Here is a 22,971-nt window from a genome sequence, read left to right as displayed (position 1 = left end):
CAACGACAACGTGGTGACCAACAGTTGCCGTCATGTTCCTCCAGTTTTTCTCGGGCCAACGAGGAGGCTGACCAACGAAGTGGAAGTCAAGTGTAGGTAGAGGTAGTGACTTTGTTGAAATATCTATACAGTAAAAAGGTGGCTTTCTATCTTTTTTCATTGTTACAGTACGGTACGCGCGGAAGCATAGAGGTAAGTAGGTACATACTTACGGCGCCAACCCTGGACCCATCACCAGAGAAAGTTCCCGACTGGACAAGGACTTCGCTGCCCGTGACGCTTTCAACCGGATCCCGTCTCCATCGAAACTTTGCAACCACAGGTGCCCTGCCCGACCTCAACAACACCTTCCCCGACCATCACCCACTTCCACGATCACCACTCAGAGACTGACTCCCTCAATACAATTTCCCATTGTTCGCCCTTCCCTGTCTGTGTGGACGTCGCGAAAAAAACCAAAAGTTGGAGCATCCGTCTTTGCTGCACTGCAGTGGCAGAGGTAGGCACGACGAGCAAACGACGGACCGCGGCATTGTTGTAGTGATTGCCCTGCAAGTGGGACGTGCTTCTTGAGGTAAGGTAGTAGTTACCTGAGTCCCAAGGAAGTTCTGTTCTCGCCCCGCACCCGCCGCCGCAGGCTTGCCAGCCAGTTAGTTGCCTTCCAACCAAACTTCTCAGGACAGTTCGTTCGGGTTGAAGCTCTGCTCCCATATTTCGCAATAACAAGAACAACAACAACAACAACCCGCTCGCTCGCTCGCCCAACCAAAGCATCACGACGACGACGGCTGTTTAATAACCCCCACCAACATCCGTCTCTCACGCATCACCGGCATCGCGGCTTCTGCAAGATCGGAACACCAAAGGACGACCTGCACTCGTCTTTTAGAGTTCTCCAACCAGGTACGTAATCGGTGCCAATCAACGGATTCACGGCCTCAGCCTACCACCACCACCACCACCACCACCATCATCATCATCACCCCCACTTCCCGCTTCTCCCTCTGTTTTTCCACTGCCTACGTCTTGACTGACATCTCCCGATTTAGTTGTCGCCCGCTTCCCGAAACCGTTTTTCTGTTCGATACCAAGCCGCGCAGCCTGCCTTGCTTTCCCATCGGAAGCTGCCGTCCATCAGCGGGGACGTGTTGGTAGTGGAGGGGGAGATTTCACCTTTCGTTTAGTCTAGCGGCCCGGCCGCGTCGCAGTCATGGGGAAGATTACCAAGACCATGCAACAAAAGCACAGGGACACTCTGGTAAGTTGCTGCCCGCTTCCAGCATGCCTTGTCCGTCTGTCTGCTAACTGACTCTTCTGTCGCAGTCTCCTTGGCTGAAAGAGTTTGTCGACACAGCCTCGAGTGCACCTCTGCCTCTCATCCTGCAACGACTCGACGAGTTCCCACGGAGGTGGATGTTCCCGCGCGGCGACCTATACCACTGGATCCCACTGCTCAACCGCTTCGACAACATTCTAGAATCAATATGTGCCACATACGAGCTATCCAAGGGCCCCCAAACACGCGACTTTGGACGTGATGTCCTCCTCAATAACGGCGGACCCTCACTCGAATACCGCGACGAGCCTTGGACCGCGGAGCGTCTGGCCGAGGCCGGATACAAGGAGGATGGAGATTGCCAGCTTCTCGTCGCTATACTCAAGTTTACCCGCATGTTGCTCGAGCACTGCGGTAACCGAAGCATCTACGCGAGCAGCCACCACATCGACCGTCTTCTCAACAGCCCATATCTTGAAGTTCAAGCCGCCGCCCTCGAGGTTGGCTTGGAGCTGGCCCAGAGGTATAATGCGTCCGTCAAGCGCATGCCCTCGCCTCCTCGTTCAGTAAACCCAACCTTGTTAGCCAACCACTACAACATCGACCTCGAAAAGGTGCAACTGCTTGCACGGCCATTCGTCAGGACACCCATCGTCAAGTCCCTAGAAGCATCCTCGGCTGCCCCGGCCGTTTCCGCTGGCTCGACTGCCAAGGCCAAGGACAAGGAAAAGGAAAAGGTTACTGGCCCCAAGAATGTTGCGTCCATGTATGCCAATGACCTCAAAGCCCTTGCTTCCAGCCGACCTGATGAAGAAGACTTGTGGAAGAGTTGGGGTGACCTTAAGATGTCGTATTATCCCGACACAACCAATGGCGAGCCTAGCGTGTGTGATTCCAAGGACGCTCAACCTGTGGAGCCTCGCACCACCTCGTCACCTGCTGCCCCAACGCCGCTCCGTCGTAGCTCGACAATGAACGTGTCTCAATTGTCCCGTACTCAGCGTGTCGGAAGTTCGGAAGAAGGTTCGCCTCTCAAGCCGTCGGGAGCAGCTACGGATGACCGCGATGGGCCCAAGGTGGTGGAGATCCCACGGTCTGTCATCGAGTCGAAACGCATCTATGATCTATATGAGATGTGTCCGCCCGACATGCCAAGCACCATGAGATTCGAGTTTACTAGTCGTTTGAGAACATGCAAGGCGTTATTAGGAACCCACAGAGAGCGTCAGCTGGCCTTGGCCGTTCGCCTGCTGGCCATTACCAACCTTGCCTACATCCTACCCGAGGCCGTCTTTGTTGACAAAGTTCTCAAGTACGACAAGGACGAACCGAGGAAATTTCAGCTTGTCTACCAGCTGGCCGAGCTCATTGCCCCTTCCCCAGACGGAAACCCTAGCGAGGTCCCAAAATGGCTCCAGAGCATCACGCTGGCTCTGCTTGAGGCCATCTCTCACCAACAAGAAAAGCACTCGGATGTCCTGGCGGCTTTAAATGTAAATGTTAACCATGGCATTCTCCTCTACGTCATCAGAATAGCAGTGGCGGAAATGAAAGAGGACGCCCCTGTTGATGATCAAGAAGAGCTGGATGCAGACAATTGGCGAGGCAACCTGTTCGGGTTGACCCTTCAGATAGCCATGGCTACGCGTATCGGCCAGGAGATGATGACTGCTGGGCTCATGGACTGTCTCGTCGAAATTCTTAACCTTCGGACGGCAGTTGCCAGTCGCCATTATAGCATGGTACTCGCTTTTCTGGACAGTCTGACGTATGCGTATCAAACTGCTTTCTCACAGCTAAACGCTGCCGGGGGTCTGGATGCCATCACGAACCTCATAGTCCACAGCGTTGGGGAGTCCAAGACTCTCACGGAAGCTGGCCTTGGAACAAAACCCGAACTTCACGCTTCCCTTGTGGATTATAGCATTCCATTCTACCATCAGCAGACGCTCAAGTGGCTCCTAAAGTTTATTCACCATGTCATGGCCAATACCTACTCCTTTGATGGTACCAACACTGAGCGCTTATTGAGGAACCTGGTCGACAACTCGTCTTTGCTTGGTAGCCTCTGCACGATTGCGCGCCAGAACCGCTTCTTTGGCACGGTCGTGTGGTCAAATGCTACAACCCTCCTGAGCGATTTCATTAACAACGACCCTACGAGTTTTGCAGCCATCTCGGAGTCTGGGTGGATTCAAGCCTTCCTGGAATCTGTTACCAATCGGCCGGTGTCCATACCTGCTGAGCAACCATCGCTGGAACCTAGCCAATCCAGAGCACATGACGGCAGCGAAGGGAATGACGCCGATGACGACAGTGAAGATGATGGTAGTGCGCATGAGGCCGCTCCCGACTCGGACGGTCAGGCCGCTACTCAACCCCATCCACCAACTCAAGAAATGCTCGAGGCACCTCGAGATTTTCCTCCCGCCCACGGCATCCTACCGTCCTCTGAATCCATGAATATCATTCCCACGGTACTGAACTCAATTTCACTCAATAACCGCGGCATGAAAATGGTTCTCTCGTCTGGTGCCATTCAGAGCTACATGGAGATATTCGAAAGCGCTACTCATGTTCAGTGCATGGCGCACGATCCTGAACTGGCTAGTACCATCGGTAGTAGTCTTGACGAACTCTCCCGTCATCACCCGGCGCTACGGCCTGCCATCGCTAATGCCATCATCGACATGATTGCGAGGGTCACGCACCTGGTCAAGACCATGGATGCCACTAAAGCATGCGGTGCAAGGCTTGAGGCACCTGAATCGTCTGCTGGCCCGGTTGCTGAACCAGCCAAGGCTACTGAGGTAAAGGGTAAAGGCAAAGAAAAGGCCACAGACGACACGGATGTGGAGATGGCGGAAGCGAGCTCTTCATCAACTGGCAACAACAAGCCCGCACAAGCTCCATCTGTCCCTTATATTCAAGTCCTCTCTACGTTCCTTCAGCCGATCATCAGCAACTCTCATCTTAAGGGTGCCCTCATTTCTGCTGGTGTGATTGAGATTTTATTGGACCTCGCCGAATCTCCCAGCCTTCCCTACGATTTTGGCGAGACTCCAGCCTGCCGCATGCTGGTCGCGGCCATCTCGCAGCTCATTGAGTCCGCTCAGATTGTCGGGCTACCTTCTTTACTATTCAGGATGGAGAACACTGTCAAGGTTCTCAAGCCGCGGATTAATCCCACAACTACGGAGCCTTTCTTTGCACCTTTCCTCACTTCGAATTCATCTGTGCCTCCCGTACAAGATGAGGAATCAGCGAGCGAGAAGCGCATCCCGGATGTTTCGAGCGGAACAGAGACGGTGAAGGCTTTGCTCAACATACAGACCATGATTAAGATTCTGTATCATTGTTTCCCGTTCTCCAATCGAAGCCAGATGGTCAGCATGCCAGCTGTCAACGTTTATGACTATTACATCCGTTTGATCCAAAGTCTTGGACCATTGTTGCGCGGCGTGTTGAAGGAAGAGGCAGCTGTCAATGGTGCCGTTCCACACCATTGGACACTAAAGAACAAGCCGTACCAAACCAGTCCTTTGGGCTCTCGCACCGATGTGCAGGACCTACTGACAGACTCAGCCGCTCAAGATTCTTCGGCTAGCGGTAAGAAGTTAACGCCTGAAGAGCAGTCGACTGCTGAATACAAGAACTTCCAGACCCTACGGGTTCTTCTTCATTCCTTTATGCCTTCTATCTTCCCATTCTTCCAGACTATCGGCAAGGCGCTGTTGCCTAGACGCAACAACAACGACCCGTACATCCGTTCACGTCACCTGGCAATTGCAGAGGCGTCGGCAGAGACCTTGATTCAGCAACTGCAGCAGTCAAAAGCAGAGTTGACGGTCAGAGACATCCACAACTGGATCATCATGATCCACACGTTCGGTGAAATGGTCGTTGATACGAATCACCGTACTGCCAGCGGAGGGGCTTTCCTTATCCTCCCCGTGATCACCGCCTTTAAGGAGCTTGGGGGTTTCGAGGCACTGAACGTTATGCTCAAACGGTTGGCCGACATGGTGTCGACCGGGGCCACCGAGGGTCAGGAAGCCACCAAGGCGAAGCTGTCAATGATTGGCATGAAGAAGGTCCTCGACATCTACTGCTTCATCATTAGTGGCAAGAACCTCTCGGATTCCATGGCCCAGATTGCCTTGGCACCCAAGCCCACGGAACGAACCACCCGGGAGTTTTCGCACCAACTTGTTGTTGAGTTGCGCATGTCGATATTACCGGTTGTTCGAGAAATTTGGGCTTCCAACATTATTGAAAAGTCAACAAGCACGGTAGTGAGCAAGATTATTGACATCATCAAGACTATCGCAGCCGGCGATCTGGAGTCAAATGCGCAGTCGAGATCCGACAAGGAATCGTTACCCCATCTTTTCAAGAACCGCGAGTCCGTTCCCTTCAAATGGATCTCGCGCAAGGATGCAGAAGCACTCGCAACCGAGCAGGGCGTAGACGTCGATCTAGCGTTGGAGGCACTTTATCGTGCTAACGGTAAAGAGAGTGACACCAAGGAGTACATCAAATACCAGAAGGCACACCTAGTTCGTAACCGCAACCCTGTGCCGGCTGAGGACGCTTTCAAGGAAGTGCCATCTCCCAACCTTTCGTCATCGGCAGGGATGTCTCTCAGTAACTTGTTGAACACTCCTACTTTCCCGGTGAGCGACCTGCTGGGTGCAGAGCCTATGGCTTTGGATCCGGTGCCCAACCAGCCACTCGGAGAAGCTAGTGGTGAAACAGCCCTCGGACACGCAACAGAGTCGTCAGAAGACGGCTCTGATGAAAGCCAGCCTGGCACGAGCCGTGAAACCAACGTTGGGGCCTCTACGACGGCACCACAACAACTGCCTGTACTTCCGTCACAGCAACCAGCCACCGAATCGCAATCTAACACTCCACGTATTACCAGGGAAGATCTGGCCGAGGAGAGGGCAAAACTCTACGATACCCTGATTGATCGCTCTCTTGAAGTCATAAGCTCTCATCCTGAGGCCGTGTTTGAGGTTGCGGATCTCATCCAGAACACCATTCTGAAGACCGACAATGAAGACAGGAGAGTGGAAGTGGGCGAGATCTTGGCCAATGCGCTCATGTCATTTGCCTCTGACGACGCGGATGAGTTGAAGGAGAACGGCAGTAGCATTGCTGCTTACGCCCACCTTTTGGCGCTTCTTCTCCAACAGACTGCTTTCATGCGGACTACCGTGGACATGTTGAGAGATTACGTGGGTGATTACCTTGGCTTCCTAAAGCTGCCGCCGGCAAGCTCCAACGACAACCTTCCTCCATGGATTCCCTATATTCTCCTCATCTTCGAGATCATGCTTTTCAAAGACGCGCAGCCCCCTGATATCAAATGGAAACAGCCCGTGAAGGAGGATGATCCAGTTGAGGAGCCGATCATCGAGGTGAAAGAGCCCAACTTCTCGGCCGAGCACCGCTCGTCTCTCTTGACTACTCTGTTGGACTTCCTCCCTCGCATTGGCAAGGAAGAGTCATTGGCCGTTTCGGTGTTGAGGATCCTCGTTGTGCTGACCAGAGATCACGCGGTAGCCAAGATTGTTGGGGAGAAGAAGAACCTGCAACGGCTGTTTGTTATGGCAAAGCAGTTGTGCGGTGCCGGTTCTACGCGTCTCAAGCAGACTCATATCTCAGAACACATCCGCCAGATCCTTCGACACATCATTGAAGACGAAGAGACCCTTCGGCAGATTTTTGAGACGGATATTAGGCACCTCATGACTTCGAGGCAGAGGCCCAGCACAGCCCCGGGCCTTGAACCACAGGCATACCTGCGCACTCAAGCGCATTTGGCTCTGCGGTCGCCCAAGACCTTCGTCGAGGTTAGCACGGAGCTGCTCAAGCTTAACCGGGCCGTTTCGCACTTGGGAGACGGAACGCTGCGCTCCACGCCATTTTTGGTTCTCAAGGAGCGCCCTGCAGATGCTAGTGTCTCGCCGAAGGAGAGCTCAGTCGAACCTGCAGTGCAAGCGACAGAGGATCTCACTATCAGTGACGTCAAGCCCTCAACTGAGGTGACGGACAAGGAGATGCCCGATGCCCCCAAGAACCCCGCTCAAGACCTCAAGCGGCCGATTCTCGAACATCCCGACGGTGTTGTTCACTTCTTGTTGACCGAGCTGCTCAACTATAAAGATGTTGACGAGAGGGAGAACGTTCCTGCGCCTCCTGCAGCCGCCTCCAAGCCAGAATCTGATGCCACTCCTGCGAATGAGGCTACTCCTTCTCCTTCCGGCGACGAGCAGAATTCGGAGTCGAAGGAGAAAGAGAAGAAGCTGGCAAAGTCCCCGTTCAAGGCCGAGGATCACCCTATTTTCATCTATCGTTGCTTCTTGCTTGACTGTCTTGCTGAGCTGTTGCAGAGCTACAATCGTGCCAAGGTTGAGTTTATCAACTTTAAGCGCTCCGCTCCCGTTCAGGCGAACGCTCCGGTCAAGCCTCGATCCAGTGTGCTAAACTACATTCTCAACGATCTTCTTTGCTTCAGCCCCGCAAGCGGAGTACCCGAGTCGATAGCCATGAAAAAGAAGGCGGCAACGGCAGTGCCAGCGCGCGCTGTTCTGGTTGCCCTTGTTTCCAAGACCGGCGAGAAGCCTCAGAATCGTACCCATGAGCCATTTGAGTATGACGATGAGCCGGACTTGCTCTTTATCCGCCGATTTGTCCTGGATACCATACTTCGAGCTTACAAGGATGCTTCTGTCTCCGGCGAGCCGGCTGATATTCGGTACGGAAAGATGAACGCTCTTGCAGAGCTGATGGCCCAAATGATTGGCGAAGGAGACAAGGAATCGCGCCCCAGCAACCCGCGCGGTACAGATCCGTCAATCGGACGGTCCCAAGCTCAGCTGAAGCGACTTATGTATGAGAAGGGTTACCTCACGTCCCTAACGGCGTCCATTTCCGACATTGACCTCACATTCCCGCATAACAGGGCTCCGCTCAAGCCCATCCTTGCGGTCATCAAAACACTCTCAAAGACTGCAGTCTCGATGAGTCAATTGGGGCTCATCCCTGCTTCGGGTACAGCTGGTACCGACCAAGCCGAGGACGAATTCCTGTCCGACGGGTCGTCCGTCTCCGAAGATCTCACCGATGATCGCGAGGAGACGCCCGATCTTTATCGCAACTCCACATTGGGCATGCTTGAACCCGGACGTGATGATGAGTTCTCCGACGAAGATGAGGATGACGATGAAGACATGTACGACGATGAACAGTATGACGACGAGCTTGACTATGGCGACGACATGTCACAAGACAACGAAGACAACCCTAGTGACGAAGAAGACGACCTCGGCGAGATGGGCGAAATGGGAGGAATGCCCGGTCAACCTGGCGTTGTCGAGGTCCTTATGGGTGAGAACGACGACGAAGAGGACAACGATGATATGGATGACATGGATGAGGATGATGAGATGGACGAAGATGACGAGCAGGAACTAAGTGATGAGGATGAGGACGAGGAAGTCGGCTCCGAAGACATGGATGACTTGGAGGACGATATCCACATTGTCGATGAAGAGGGCAATGCTATTGATGACGACGGTGCGTCGTGGGATGATGGCACCGACGAGGATGAAGAGGATGAGGAAGAGCTCGACTACGAAGCTGAGGCTCAGAATATGCAGGAGGCTCAACTTCACAACCGTCGGACCTTCCCCGAGATCATGCGAGCTGCCATGGAAAACGCTGGCGATGATCTTGATGCTGAGCCAATTCGCGACTTTGACGGGCACTACATCGACGATGATGAAGATGGTGAAGAAGACGGTAAGTTCCCAAGATCCTTGGGTAGAGTGAGCAAGATGGCTAACTCCAATAGATGATGAAGATGAAGGGGAAGACGACATGGATGATGACATGTACTTCGACGGCGATGGTCTTCGTAAGTATTTAGAACGAATTCCTTTACCAGACCTGGTAGCTGACATGAGAAGCAGACGATGACTTGCTTGCGCCCAACATGCCATCAGGGCTTGGCTGGGACATTGCCATCGAACCCAACCATCGACATCGGCCGTCCCGGAGCCCTTGGCCCAACAGTCCTTTCGTGGTCGGAAGACACCGTGACGCGATTGGTAAGTTCCTCAAATCCTAGGATATCATTTGCTTGTTCAGAGTGTTAACGATTTGTCAGACTTCCAAAACTTCTTCCGCCGCCCTGCCCATCTCAGCAGACATCTGCCACCTCCGGCCGACGTCATGTCTGGAACAAATCCCCTGTTGCTTCCTCAGTCTCGTCGTGAGGTTCCTCGTCATGCACACAGCCAGCTGGTTCGTCTGGGGATCACTCCGAATATGATTGGAGGCCTGGGCATGGGTATGGGGGTGGAGCCGTTGGCCTTCATCAGTGATCTCGTCCAACATCTACCCGACGTACGTCTCAGCGCTGGAGGAGGACCCTTGGCCTTGCATTTCACAGCAGACGGACCAGGCGGAATTATCCGCGAACTCAACGCCATCCCAATTCCTCCTCCGCACTCCCGCGAGTCACGCCCTACTGAAGCTCGGCGCGATACCTATCAGGAACCTCATCAAGCCGTCCAATTTTCACCGGAATCTACACATGAGAGGTGGCAACAAGAAGTCAAAATGATCTTTGGCTTCGGCTACCAGGACAAAGCTCAGAAGCTCGCACCTCTCATTGTTTCCAAGCTCACGCCGGCAGCAATCCAGGCTGAGAAGGAGGAGAAAGCTCGTAAAGCGGAGGCAGATCGCAAAGCAGAGGAAGAGAGGAAGAAGCGACAGGAAGAGGAGCGCAAGAAGAGAGAGGCCAAAGAAGCGGAAGAGAAGGCTGCGCGTGAGAAGAAGGAAGCAGAGGAGCGTGAGCGCCTTGAGCGCGAACGAGCCGAAGCTGCCGCACAGGCCGCTGCCCAAGCCGCCGCAGATCAAGAGGCAAATGCTGTGTCTCAAGAGGCGCACCCTATGGAGGGCGTTGAGACTCAAGGCGCGGGCGAAAATGCCGAGCAGCAGGCCGAAGATGAACGCCCTCGTGTCTACTACACTCTCCGTAACCAGCAGATCGATATTACTGAGCTGGGCATCGACGCCGAGTATCTTGAAGCCCTTCCTGAAGAGTTCAGGGACGAGGTGATCGCTCAGGCGATCAGCACCCGGAGATCCCAGGCGCGAGAGCAGGTTTCTCAAGAGGGCGAAAACACCGAGGTCTTCCAAGAGTTCCTTGAAGCACTCCCGGAGGAGCTTCGTAACGAGATCCTCCACCAGGAGCAGCACGAACAGCGGCGTCGGGAACGGCAAAACGCAGCAGGCGGCCAAGACCTTGGTCCAGCTGACATGGATCCCGCAAGCATCCTGTTGACTTTCCCCCCTGGACTTCGACAGCAAGTCCTACTTGACCAGGGCGAAGATATCATGGAGCACCTTGGCCCAGAGTTGGCCGCAGAAGCCCGCACTCTTGTGGCGCGTCATCGCCAACTCCACGCCCAACAAGGTGGCCAAGCTGCCTCTCGCTCCAGAGATGCTCAGCGCCCTACCGAGGCAGGTGCTGGAGCTGTCCAAAAGATCCAGAAGCGCACAGTGGTTCAGATGTTGGACAAGCAGGGAATTGCGACTCTGCTTCGCCTTATGTTCGTGTCCCAGCAAGGCTCAATCCGCTCCAGTCTGTTCAGCATCTTCGCCAACCTGTGTGAAAACCGCCAGAACCGGCTCGATGTCATATCCTCTTTGCTACAAATTCTCCAAGATGGATGCGCGAACATGGATGCCGTTGAGCGTAGCTTTGCCCAGATCTCCCACAAGGCCAAACAACTAAAGGAGAAGGATGCTAAAACGCCTCACCCCTTGAAGCGAAGTCTCACAGGCGGCACTAACAACAACGGTCAATTCCCTGCTAGCTCGGAGGTGTCGCCGCTGTTGATTGTTCAGCAATGCCTTGACCTTCTGGTGGAGCTTTCCAAGCTCAACCCGCATATACCATCTGTGTTCTTGACTGAGCATGAGACGGTGGCATCCACCCTCAAGCGAAGCCTGAGCCGCAAGGGTAAGGGCAAGGATGTCAATGGCAAGGCTCAGAAGTTCGCTATCAACTCCCTGTTGACTCTTCTGGATCGCAGTCTCGTTATGGAGAGCTCCGCAGTCATGCAGGTGCTAGCCGATCTCCTCAACAAAGTCACCATCCCGCTCCAAGCCATCGAGCGGAGGCGGAAGGAGGCTGAAGAGCAAGCGAAAAAGAAGAAGGAAGCCGAAGAAAAGGCCGCGGCTGAACGTGAAGCGGCCAACGCCCCCGAAGAGCAAGCCTCGGCCTCGACTGAGCAAACCTCCGCCCAGCAGCAGGCGACCCAACAGCCTTCTGAGTCTACTCCAGCAGCTGCTTCTGGTCAACAGCCAGTGCAGCAAGACCAAGAGAACAAGGAGCTAGAAGCACCCAAGGAAAAGGCTGATGAGATGGATGTTCAGTCCGATGAGAAGAAGATCCGTCAGCTCACGCCGCCGACAATCCCTGAGCACAATCTCAAGCTTGTGATCAATATCTTCGTGGCGCGTGAATGCAGCTCCAAGACATTCCAGAACACCATCTCCACGATCAAGAATCTTTCCAACATCCCTGGCGCGAAGAAGGTATTTGGAGATGAGCTGGTCCGCCAAGCTAGGGTCTTGAGCGAGAACATTCTCTCAGATCTTGACAACTTGCTTCCTCACATCCTGAAGGCTGAGTCCGGCACCCAAATCCAGGGCGTTGCTCTTGCCAAGTTTTCGCCAGGCGCCTCGGAGCAGAACAAGCTCCTACGTGTTCTGACAGCGCTCGATCACTTGTTTGATAGCAAGAGCAAGAAGCAGGACAAGCCTGCCGAAGGGGAGAACACTAAAGAGGACCTCCTAGGTTCTCTCTACTGGAACCCGACATTCGGCAAAATGTGGGATAAGCTAAGCGCTTGCTTGAGCGCAATAAGGCAGCGCGACAACATGCTCAACGTGGCCACAATTCTCTTGCCGCTCATCGAGTCGTTGATGGTGGTTTGCAAGAATACGACACTCTCAGATGCTTCGGCGGTGTCGAACGCAAACTCGCAGAAGGAGATGCTTCTCACCAGCCCGCCTCCAGAGGACCGCATTGCCGGCCTGTTCTTTACCTTCACCGAGGAGCACCGCCGTATCCTCAACGAGTTGGTACGACACAATCCCAAGCTCATGTCGGGCACCTTCTCGCTGCTGGTCAAGAATCCGAAGGTCCTGGAATTCGACAACAAGCGCAACTACTTCAACCGTAGCGTGCATTCCAAGTATCAACAGACAAGGCACTCTTTCCCTCCATTGCAGCTCCAAGTGCGCCGTGAGCACGTCTTCCATGATTCGTTCCGGTCTTTGTACTATAAGAAGGCCGATGAGTTGAAGTTTGGAAAGCTCAATATCCGTTTCCAGGGAGAGGAAGGCGTCGATGCTGGTGGTGTCACGCGCGAATGGTTCCAGGTGCTCTCCAGGCAAATGTTCGACCCCAACTACGTCCTTTTCGTTCCGGTGTCTTCGGACCGCACAACCTTCCACCCCAACAAGTTGAGTCCGATCAACGACGAGCATCTTCCTTTCTTCAAGTTCATTGGCAGAATCATTGGCAAGGCCCTGTACGAGGGTCGTCTGCTTGAATGCTACTTCAGCCGTGCGGTTTACAAGCGCATCCTTGGCAAGCCCGTCTCGGTCAAGGACATGGAGTCGTTTGATCCAGACTACTACAAGTCACTTGTCTGGATGCTCGAGAACGATATCACCGACATCATCACCGAGACCTTCTCGGTCGAGGACGACGTGTTTGGCGAAGTCAAGGTTGTCGATCTGATTGAGAACGGCCGCAACATCCCTGTCACGGAGGAGAACAAGCATGAGTATGTCCGTCTGATCGTCGAGCACAAGCTCATCACCTCGGTCAAGGATCAAATGAAGGCATTCCTTACTGGTACGTACAACTCCTTTGAAATGACAGATTGTAGTTCCATGATTAACAAATGAACAACAGGCTTCCACGAGATCATCCCTGAAGAGCTCATCGCCATCTTCAACGAACAAGAGCTCGAACTTCTCATTTCCGGTCTGCCTGATATCGACATCGACGACTGGAAGGCGAACACCGAGTACCACAACTACTCTGCCGGCGCCCCTCAGATCCAGTGGTTCTGGCGCGCTGTCCGGTCCTTCGACAAGGAGGAACTCGCCAAGCTTCTTCAATTCGTCACGGGCACATCCAAGGTGCCTCTGAACGGCTTCAAGGAATTGGAGGGCATGAATGGCGTCAGCCGATTCAACATTCATCGTGACTATGGCAGCAAGGATCGTCTTCCTAGCTCTCATACATGCTTCAACCGTAAGTTTTCCTTTTCCGCTCCACTAAGCATGGTATCATTGGCTAACAGATAATTGCAGAACTTGATCTTCCCGAATACGAAAACTACGAGACTCTAAGGAGCCAGCTGCTCAAGGCTATTACCGCGGGTAGCGATTACTTTGGCTTTGCGTAAAGGGATGGATGGATGGATAGTGGAGATTGAGTAGGAAAGTATACAGAGGAGGAGAGGTAAAAGGTACATAAGCCAAAACATAAGCATCACATAGGTGGAATGTCAGCATAGGGGCATAAATTGCCTGGATGGAGGAAGGAGGGGAGGTCTATTGTTTGACCCGTCATTTCTTCATCAAGGTTATAAAAGGGAAAGGTTCAAGTGCAATTGGGAGGAATGGGGAGGGGGAGTTGAAGGAACTTAGATTGGGGAGGAGAAGATTTTGTTTTGTTATTGCTACTTCTTTTGCTCTTGAGCATCCAGTCAGGCATAGGTTTTCACAAAAGGAATAGAAGGGCGGCGGGAAGTGCAGGTCTCGTCTTCCCTTTTTTTTCCCGGTCCTGGAGTCGCCGATGCTGGGTGGTTGGCTTGGAGCTAGCTTTTTTGCATGGATGAAGGCGGAAGGAAAATAATAGCAATAGGGGAGATAGAATGATTAGCGCGAATGGAGGTTATGATATGATACGATATGAATATGAATATGAATATGTGCTGGTGCCTGTGTGAACTGTGTGTGATATAGGAATTTGGAAACTCCTGGTACGATGTCGTATGATCGTTGCTCTTCCTTTTGTGCTACAAGAGATTTGGTGATGCAGTGTTGTGGACTTAGTGGCGGTTGACGAGCTACGATGACAACTTGAAGTGATGGATGTTCTCTGACTTTGTTTTTATGATTCGCATCGCTTCCATTGCTTGTCCATATGTTCTGTAAGCTTTGCTTGGCAAAAATCCGCTCATAATCTCATACATAAGAAGAAACGGTACGTTATGAAACTCTAAGTACTGCGTATAATGAATGTTTCTGATCCATTAATTTACTTGAAGTCAACAGCTTAGCGGATGTGGTCTGACCTCAATACTTCACCACCATCCAACGAGGGAGAAACATTTTCTGACCATTTTCGCGATCGATAGAAAGCAGTACATACATCTAAATATCCTGGAACTCACCACTCATCACTTGGCGTCATGATGGTCATGTTGTCCTTTTATTTTTCTTTATTTTTTTATGAGCCCAAAAAAAATCACAGACTAGCTTGACTACTATTATCCCTAAACCAGAGGGCACCGCACTAGCAAAAAAAAACATATGTATTCTTATTTAAGATGAAAGAAATAGATTAAAAAAAAAAAAAAAAAAAAAAAAAACACACAGGAAGCAGAAGAAGAAGTAGAAGAAGAAGAAGTTGAAGAAGAAAAACAGAAGGAGAGAGAGGCCAGAGATAACAACAACTAAACAAATTCCTTCTCATAGCTGACTATATGAGTGATAGTTACCTACCTACCAGGTACTATGTTGACTAACTAACTAACTAACTAACTACGTAGCTACCTAACAGATATAGAGAGAGGGAGGTGGAGGATATGATGGACGACGCTTGCTTGCATAGGTGGTCTTGCATGGTCTTCCGTTGATCAATGAAAAGAATGAGAGAAATCTATCAACGAGGACAGTTTACACAAGCAACAACATGAAGAAAGTACTTACCTACCTTAGTCTACCGTAGGTTGCCAAAGTGAGTGAGTGAGTGAGTAAGTGAGTGATCGGTACTTGGGTACCTAGGTGTACCTAGGTAAATACTCTTCTCCTTCTTTTTCTTCTATGGAAAACCTACTGACCTCTTTTTTTCCTTTTTTTTTTCTTTTTTTTCGAGCGAACTAGGTAGACTAACTGGAATTGGAACTGGAACTGGAACTGGGTGATTCGGAGGGGAAAAAAAGTTAATAAACTGAAGGGTGAGTCAGTTTGCAAGTTGGGGATTACACCAGTTACCATGGGAAAATACGAGGTGTTTGTCAAGTAGATTATATCGACAATACGAACCTAACTAACCAGGTAGGTAACTCTGTTTCTATGTATGCTTTTATGTACCATGCAGTGGACTTTCAATCAATGGAACTCAGATTCAATCATGCATTGGAATTGGTATTGTTGCGTGTGGGTTGACGAGAGCGACGAAGCATTGTATTTGATATTGAGTATTGCCAGTAGATCAATCGTGTTTTCAGTCTTCTATAGACCGAGGCCATTCTTGGAGTTCGCCACTGGACGTTAAGAATTTCTGGGCCGTCACATCTTTTGTAGGCAGATACCAGGAACTGTACGCTAGTGGACTTGAAGAATAGCAATGAGGTTTTGACAAAGAATTGCATGTGATACAATGGCATTTGCTTGCTCTTTTAGATATGAATGTCATGACAACTTTTAAAAGCCTGCTCCTTCCCGCACATTGCTTCCAAATCCTTACACGGACATGAATTCACAAAGAGAAGCGCGCCAAAGGAACCCCATATGAAGCGAACAATTCAGACCCATTGTTGATTGTGAATCTACCTCAGTTGCCTCCTTCCCCAAATATGTCAATGATCAGGCGGGAGTATTGGTATCAAAAGGGTCCCCGTCATCTTATTCCGTATAACGCGAACCCGAAGCGAAGCGCTGCTCGTTGGTTTTGGTATCAACTCATTGAAGACTCAATTCCTGGTTGGTTGTCGTGGAAAGCCCTTTTTTAATGGGTGCTCATGTACACACAACAAACATGCCCCCCGGTCGAGTCAACAGATAACCGCGCCATGACCGAATTCGTGAAAGCAACCGGATATCATCCATCACACCTGACTCCGAACGCTTACTTGCGCATGGAGGAGGCGCGGCGCTTGCGGGCATCGGCCTTCTGGACCTTGGCCTCAGCGATGCGCTTGGCGAGGATCTGGGCGTACTCAGACTGTTATGATGGTTAGCATTTCTGAAGTGCTTTTCAACGAGGGGGTTGGGTGAAACTTACAGCCTCCTCCTTGACCTTCTCGGCCTGGCGGCGCTTGAGAGCGAGACGGTGTCTCTTGTGCTGGAGGCGCTGGGGAGTGACGAGGCGCTGGATCTTGGGAGCCTTGGTGTAGGGCTTCTTGCCCTCACCCTTGGGCTGGACCTCGCGGCGAATGACGTACTTGCGGACCTATTCGTCGTAGAAAGATTGGATAATTAGCCTTTGGTGTTCATCTCAGACTCTACCCGACGAACTGCGCGAGGATCATCGCAACAGCTCGGGGGCAGGCGATGACGAGATTGCGTAGAAAAACACATACATCGTCATCCTTGCTGAGGCCGAAGAAGCGGCGGATCTTGGTGGCGCGCTTGGGGCCGAGACGCTTGGGGTGGACGACATCGGTGAGGCCGGGGATGTCCTGCTCGCCCTGCTTGACGATGGCGAGAGCAAGGACGGAGAGATCAGAGCCGACGATGCAACCGCGGACGGACTTTCTCTTGCGCTCACCGCTGCGGCGGGCACGGTAGCAGGAGTGGCCGTCGGAAAGGAGAAGGCGGACACGGTTGGGGGCAATGACACCCTGCTTCATGGGGAAACCCTGCTTGTCGTTACCGCCGGTGATGCGGAGGATGTAGCCCTTCCACTCATCACCAAGGGGGTCGGCGGGGACCTCAGCGCCCATCTATAGTCGATGTGTCAGTTTCGGGTTCGGTCATCGTGGTTGGTCTCGATGTGTCGTCGATGTACCGGGAAAACTTACGCGCTTCCTATAGTGAGGCTGTTAGCGACATGTCTTTGGATACCAAATGCAGCTTGTATGTGATTTGCAACTCACTCGATGAAGTGACGGAGCTTGCGCTCATCCTCGACCTCGATCAGCTTCTGCGAGCCGTTCGCAGGGTACGAAATGTTCAGCTGTTGGTGGGCGTGGGGTCAGCCTCATGTCCATGTCTCCATTCCCATCAACATCGTCGCTGTGGTGATGTTCTGGCTCCTCTTTTCCCTCCTCCAAGTTCCCATTTTCGCGACCTCCAGGTGTCGAAATTTGAGATTGGACGCTCGGACTCGTGAAAAAGCACAGAGACGCAGTCACGCCGTAGCCATGACGCCGTGGATATCGGGGAGTCGTCGTACCTTCATTTTGGCGGTATTTGGGGCTGAACGACCGGAGTTGGGTGTTGCGAATTGAGACGACTCGAGAAATTCCGAAGGGGAAGATTTTGTGTGGGTGGTGACCGCTTTTGCTCAGGACAATACGGTCGAAATCTTAGGGCACAATTTCCGGGGTATTGATTGGCTGCTGTCTCAGCCTGACCCGCTTAAAAATCTCCCGCTGCGCTTGGACCAACTGCCAGCCGCGAAACTTTCCACTGGCACAAGTTGACCCATGAGCCCAGGCCCAACAACCACCACCAAGCATTTGGAGAAGTGGGGCTGGATACGCTTTACCGGATTTGGGTTTTGTACCTTTGATATTCCCAAGTCTCAACGACAACGTTCACGACGACGTGCTATGGGATAAGTGGGATTGGGCCAAGCTTGACCGAATGATAGACATGGAATACGCTATGTTCAACGAATTTACAACTAAATAGCTCTTCAGACACAACATCTCGTGGTCTTTTTCTGTTGAACGTTTGTCCTTCAAGACACTGACAAACCCCAGAAGGTACTTGGCAATTTTCACTTTGGCAAATCCAACCTCACCTCACTCACTTGAGAGATATCAACCTCAGAAAGCGTGACGAGACACTCAACTTTTTCGCAACACCCTTGAGCCTTACAGACCCGAGTTTGAATATCATCATTGGGCTCGACTCAGTAATATTACACAAGCTTAACATGGAGGACGACCGCGCCCAAGTCGACCTCGGCATTGCCGCCGACATCGACGAGATGAACCCTCCCCCTCCCCCCTCCGTTCAGCAAAAACAACCCAAGAAGCGTTTCCTGGGCCGACAAAGCGCCGCCGCCGGAAAGTCCTCCTCCTCATCCAACAGCACCTCTCAACCCGCCGGGGCCAACACTTCTATCGAAGACAGCGGCGCCATCCAAGTAGCCCAACCGCGCCGTGCGCCCCGGATGCTCAACCCAGTGCCCGACTCGATCCTGCACGACGCCGCCCTAAACGAAGCCATCGCCCTTCTTCCCTCCAACTACTCCTTCGAGATCCACAAGACCATCCACCGCATCCGCACTTTGAACGCCAAGCGCGTAGCCCTGCAAATGCCCGAGGGTCTGCTCCTCTTCGCCACCACCATTTCCGACATCTTGACCCAATTCTGCCCCGGGATCGAGACGTTGATCATGGGCGACGTCACCTACGGCGCCTGCTGCATCGACGACTACACCGCTCGCGCCATGGGGTGCGACCTGCTAGTGCACTACGCGCATTCGTGCCTTATCCCCGTGGACGTCACCAAAATCAAGACCTTGTACGTCTTTGTGGACATCAGCATCGACACCTCCCACCTCTTGGCGACCTTGGAACGCAATTTCGCGCCCGGCAAGTCCATCGCCATGGTGGGCACCATCCAATTCAACGCCACCATCCACGGCGTGCGCTCGACCCTGCAAAAAGCCGGATACGAAGTCATCATCCCGCAAATCGCGCCGCTTTCCAAGGGCGAGATCCTGGGGTGCACATCCCCTAACTTGTCCCAGTTCCTCACCTCGTCCGGCAAGCAAGTCGACATGATTTTGTACTTGGGCGACGGCCGCTTCCACCTCGAGTCCATCATGATTCACAACCCATCCATCCCCGCCTACCGGTACGACCCCTACAGCCGCAAACTGACGCACGAAACGTACGGCCACGAAGAGATGCAGGATGTTCGCCGCTCTGCCATCCGCCAGGCCAAGACGGCCAAGAAATGGGGGTTGATCCTGGGAAGTCTCGGGCGGCAGGGAAATCCCAATACGCTGGGTCTCATAGAAGAGAAGTTGAAGGCCAACGGCACGCCGTTTGTCAATTTCTGTCTTTCAGAGATTTTCCCCGGAAAGCTGGCGATGATGAGCGATGTCGAGTGCTGGGTGCAGGTGGCGTGTCCGAGACTGTCGATTGATTGGGGGTATGCGTTCCCTAGACCGCTGTTGACGCCGTATGAGGCGTTGATTGCGCTGGAGGAGAAGGAGGATTGGGGGAAGGGGGCATATCCGATGGATTATTATGGCCGAGAGGGGTTGGGGAGGACGAAGCCTGCTGCTGTGGAGGTTTGAGGGTTCAGGCTTGGAGTGGGTGGATGTATCCGTACTTTGAATGAATTTTGGGATCTAGGCGTATGGCTATACAAAAAGGAGGTTTATCTGTTTTTTTCTGCATACGAAGAATGTTACTTGCAAAATATGGTAAGTGAAATGTGAACAAGTTTTGGTTGTGGTTTGGTAGTATGTATCCAATTGTTTCGCGTATACGTACACAAGGTAGGTTATGTCAACCTTTTTGTTTTAACACAGAGTACAAAAAAGCCAGTCCTTCATTGCTTAGCTTGGCTGCGTGCATATCCATCCGTCTATCCAGTCCGTCCGATGTCCTTATCCTTCCTTGTCCATTCCCTCTCTTTTTTTTTTCCGTCAATGCAATTCTACCTTTGAACAGATGCAACCCTTCTCAGGGGTAAATACGACGAGAGACCTGATCGCCAACCAAAGCCCAGTTTCCTCCTATTCATATCGCCTGCTGCTAGGTTATCATTAGCCGTGAAGGCGGAGCCCGTCTCCCTCTGCTGTTCTGTGTCCTGTTCTTGCGCTTGCACCACCCTCGGCCTGGCAGCAACAGCAGCGACCGGCTTATTCTGATAACTCCTCAGGTGATCCTTGGTCAAAGCCATCAGATGCGGCACCGTGGCCGTCTCCTTCGCACCCTGACGAATCTCAGCCGCCGTCTGCGCCGGCAACGCTTCCATAAGAATATTTGCTAGCTGGTTATCCAGTTCCTCCTTCCGAGCAAAGCACGCTGCGACTGCGTTAAGCCCCGTGTTGGGCGTGCGCATCTCCCGATCGTACTTGAGACGCTTTTCCAGGGGCACCTCGACGTCCCAGTGCTGTCGCCACAAAGTCAGGGGTCGTACGTCGCGCGGAACGGAGACGGCGAGGATGTTCATGATCTCCTCGGTCGTGGCCTTGATGGCCTTCTCGGTGGCCTCTACTTGCTCAATGAGCCAATCTAGCTTGGCTAGGCGTTGGAGTGCCCTGGCACGCTCCTCGCGCTCGACTGCGCGCGGGTTGGTAGGGCTGATAAGGTTCAGGCTGGTAATGGCACTGTCTAACCGGTGTTCAAGATGCTCGTCGGGCTGTGCTAATAGGAGGTGTTCGACCTTTGGGAGAGTCAACCTGAGCTGGAAGATGGTTTGCACCGCTTCTCTGAACCAGATGGATGTCGCAATACGGTTGAGGCGGTCATTGCCCTTGGGTAAGAGGTAGGTCGGTGACGTGGAATCTTGCAGGGCAGAGCTATGATAGAGTGACTCTGTCGACCTCGCGTACCGGATCTGGAGAACGGTGCGAAGCTTCCTTACCGTCTTTAGCGACAGGAAACTTCGCGAGAGGATCATGGTCGTGATGGCGCCAACGTGAGACAGCAGTCCGTCGACGAGCACACGAGTTGCCAGATCGTCAACAGTGTTGCAGATAGCATGTAACAGTTGATCAAAGAGTTCGGCATTGATGGTCCACCTCTGGTCGAGACAGGCAACAAACACCTTTGCGGCATGTCCGATTCTCCTGAAGTCAATGAGGGCCTCGATAATTGCTTCCATAACGGGCTGCTCCAGATTAGCACGCTCAACGACTGTGCGACCGTTGGCTAGGGCGACATCCGACTCGAGCGCCCAGCGCAAGAGTCCGCGGTCTTGGTACACATCCGAGATGGACTTGCTGCGCATATTCAGGCCTCGAGGATCGCGACCAATGAGGCGTCGGAGCAGCATGTGGAAACCCTCGGCATCTCTCTTGCAGCGGTAGTGGTGTATCAGACAGAGGATTGTGCCTTGAGTGGGTCGTAGACGGCTCTTGTGTAGGAAATTGTCCACCACGGCGCCAGCCAAAACATGCTCGCCGATCTGAGTGAAGCCTGCTATGAGCATGTTGTAGTTGTGGATACCAGGCGGCACGGTGTTGATGAGAAGGTTATGGCAGACCTTGGCCACATACTTGTCCCGGCTTCGAGGTCCCTTCCAGTCGGCCAAGATGTTGCACGTAACTTGGTTGAAGCGCCGGCGCGCCTGGATTGTCATGGTTGGATCATAATGGGCGTGGTGGAACCTGGGATAGCCGTCCTTCTTCAACATGCGCGTTATGCTCCAGGCCGACTCGGGGTGGTCCTTGGGGAGATAGGACTTGATGCCCTGCATCTCTGAAGCCTTGTAGGCGGCTTCCATAAGGTCGTCCACAAGGTTGGTGACCATGTCGATTTGCTTCTCCATCTGCTTTTCGTTTCGAGGTTCCCGGTCCTGGTCCAAGGTTTCTGCCATGCTCTCTTCGTACGCGATAGTTTTGTCGCAGCTGATGAGACCGTCTCTTCCCATACAAAAGTCCTTGCGCGGGTCCCTCCACGACATGCCGAGGGAGTCGCGCAGCTTCAGGACAGCAGCTCTCTTCTCGGCAGCACTGGACGCCAGACTCCTGACTGAATCGACATGGTAATCGCATATAGACTCAAGCACATCGATCGTAGGCTGGCTGCGGGCGCGGAAGGGTTCGGGTCGGCGGGCGGCAGGTGCTGAGCCGACAAGGCGTAGGAGGTCTCCGTCGGCGGCATCGTCGGTCATAAGGACTGCTAGGTTCTTCTTTGCTTCATGGATCTTGCGGTTGAGCTCGCGCTGGCGCCGTTCCTTGTTCTCGGTGTCGACGACGACGGCGGTGACTGCGAGAGCCGTGTAGCAGGCGGTGGCTACATTGCTGCCGAGGGCTTTCCTGGTTCGCTGGGCGGCGGCGGATCGGGCGGTGGACTGGGCGAGGCGCACAGCTTGGAAGCTGTTGAAGCTATTCGGAGCGGGCAGACAGGAGTGGCAGCGACAGCCCCGGAATTGGGCTACGGTCGACCAGATCCCCTGCATCGTCGGGGCATATCTGGTCGATGCGGCAGCGGCATCAGGGCAAGGGGAGGGCGGGATTTGTTCGTCGGTGACTTGTCGGCGGCGGGTGGATTTGAAAGATCAATTAAGAGGCCCGTCAAAGGGTGGGGCGTTTTGAAGGCATGTCCAATTCCCGTCCCCATCGCAAGCTAAAGTCTTTGCGCTGTCGGCCGGGCGTACAGTGTTGATTGCGCGCATTCGCATGGGCAGAGGGGGGAGGTCAACAAAGCTCCCCTTTAGGGTAAGGGATACTAAACCCTTAGGGTTGACATCAGTCTTCAGAAAGCTCCGGAAGCTCAGACCAC

At 52.9% G+C, this 22,971-nt stretch overlaps 4 protein-coding genes across 4 annotated transcripts; 2 read left to right on the top strand and 2 right to left on the bottom strand.

Moving 5' to 3' along the window:
- The first annotated feature begins 1,065 nt into the window (after positions 1-1,065).
- On the top strand, positions 1,066-13,992 carry B0T23DRAFT_175299 (uncharacterized protein). The gene is made up of 7 exons (XM_062832982.1): positions 1,066-1,258; positions 1,324-9,088; positions 9,141-9,203; positions 9,259-9,396; positions 9,456-13,226; positions 13,287-13,631; positions 13,691-13,992. The coding sequence occupies exons 1-7, from the start codon at positions 1,211-1,213 to the stop codon at positions 13,783-13,785; spliced, it is 12,225 nt and encodes a 4,074-aa protein (XP_062692207.1). The 5' UTR covers positions 1,066-1,210; the 3' UTR covers positions 13,786-13,992.
- Positions 13,993-16,457: 2,465 nt separating this feature from the next.
- On the bottom strand, positions 16,458-17,732 carry B0T23DRAFT_430022 (putative 40s ribosomal protein S6.e, cytosolic; the record flags this gene model as incomplete). The annotated part of the gene is made up of 6 exons (XM_062840219.1): positions 16,458-16,553; positions 16,614-16,781; positions 16,912-17,274; positions 17,353-17,359; positions 17,428-17,507; positions 17,727-17,732. 6 exons carry the CDS (start codon positions 17,730-17,732, stop codon positions 16,458-16,460), a joined length of 720 nt encoding a protein of 239 aa, XP_062692206.1.
- A 246-nt stretch (positions 17,733-17,978) lies between these two features.
- On the top strand, positions 17,979-20,176 carry B0T23DRAFT_383005 (putative diphthamide synthesis protein-domain-containing protein). Its single transcript, XM_062837375.1, has one exon. It carries the CDS (start codon positions 18,435-18,437, stop codon positions 19,809-19,811), a length of 1,377 nt encoding a protein of 458 aa, XP_062692205.1. The 5' UTR covers positions 17,979-18,434; the 3' UTR covers positions 19,812-20,176.
- Positions 20,054-22,873, bottom strand: B0T23DRAFT_383003 (uncharacterized protein). Its single transcript, XM_062837374.1, has one exon. The coding sequence runs from the start codon at positions 22,646-22,648 to the stop codon at positions 20,177-20,179; it is 2,472 nt and encodes an 823-aa protein (XP_062692204.1). The 5' UTR covers positions 22,649-22,873; the 3' UTR covers positions 20,054-20,176.
- Positions 22,874-22,971: the final 98 nt, after the last annotated feature.

The sequence above is a fragment of the Neurospora hispaniola genome (assembly GCF_033458365.1).
Source record: "Neurospora hispaniola strain FGSC 10403 chromosome Unknown B0T23scaffold_5, whole genome shotgun sequence".
NCBI classification, from domain to species: domain Eukaryota; kingdom Fungi; phylum Ascomycota; class Sordariomycetes; order Sordariales; family Sordariaceae; genus Neurospora; species Neurospora hispaniola.
Note: the sequence above shows the minus strand (reverse complement) of the source record. Positions and strands in the feature narration are given on the sequence as shown.

Excerpts from the sequence above, each read along its gene's own strand:
- B0T23DRAFT_175299 (XM_062832982.1), top strand. The coding sequence starts at position 1,211 with ATGGGGAAGATTACCAAGACCATGCAACAAAAGCACAGGGACACTCTG. Across the intron at positions 9,204-9,258 it reads CTTCGACGGCGATGGTCTTC|ACGATGACTTGCTTGCGCCC; the intron begins GTAAGTATTTAG and ends CATGAGAAGCAG. Across the intron at positions 13,632-13,690 it reads CTCTCATACATGCTTCAACC|AACTTGATCTTCCCGAATAC; the intron begins GTAAGTTTTCCT and ends AGATAATTGCAG.
- B0T23DRAFT_383005 (XM_062837375.1), top strand. The coding sequence starts at position 18,435 with ATGGAGGACGACCGCGCCCAAGTCGACCTCGGCATTGCCGCCGACATC.
- B0T23DRAFT_383003 (XM_062837374.1), bottom strand. The coding sequence starts at position 22,648 with ATGCAGGGGATCTGGTCGACCGTAGCCCAATTCCGGGGCTGTCGCTGC.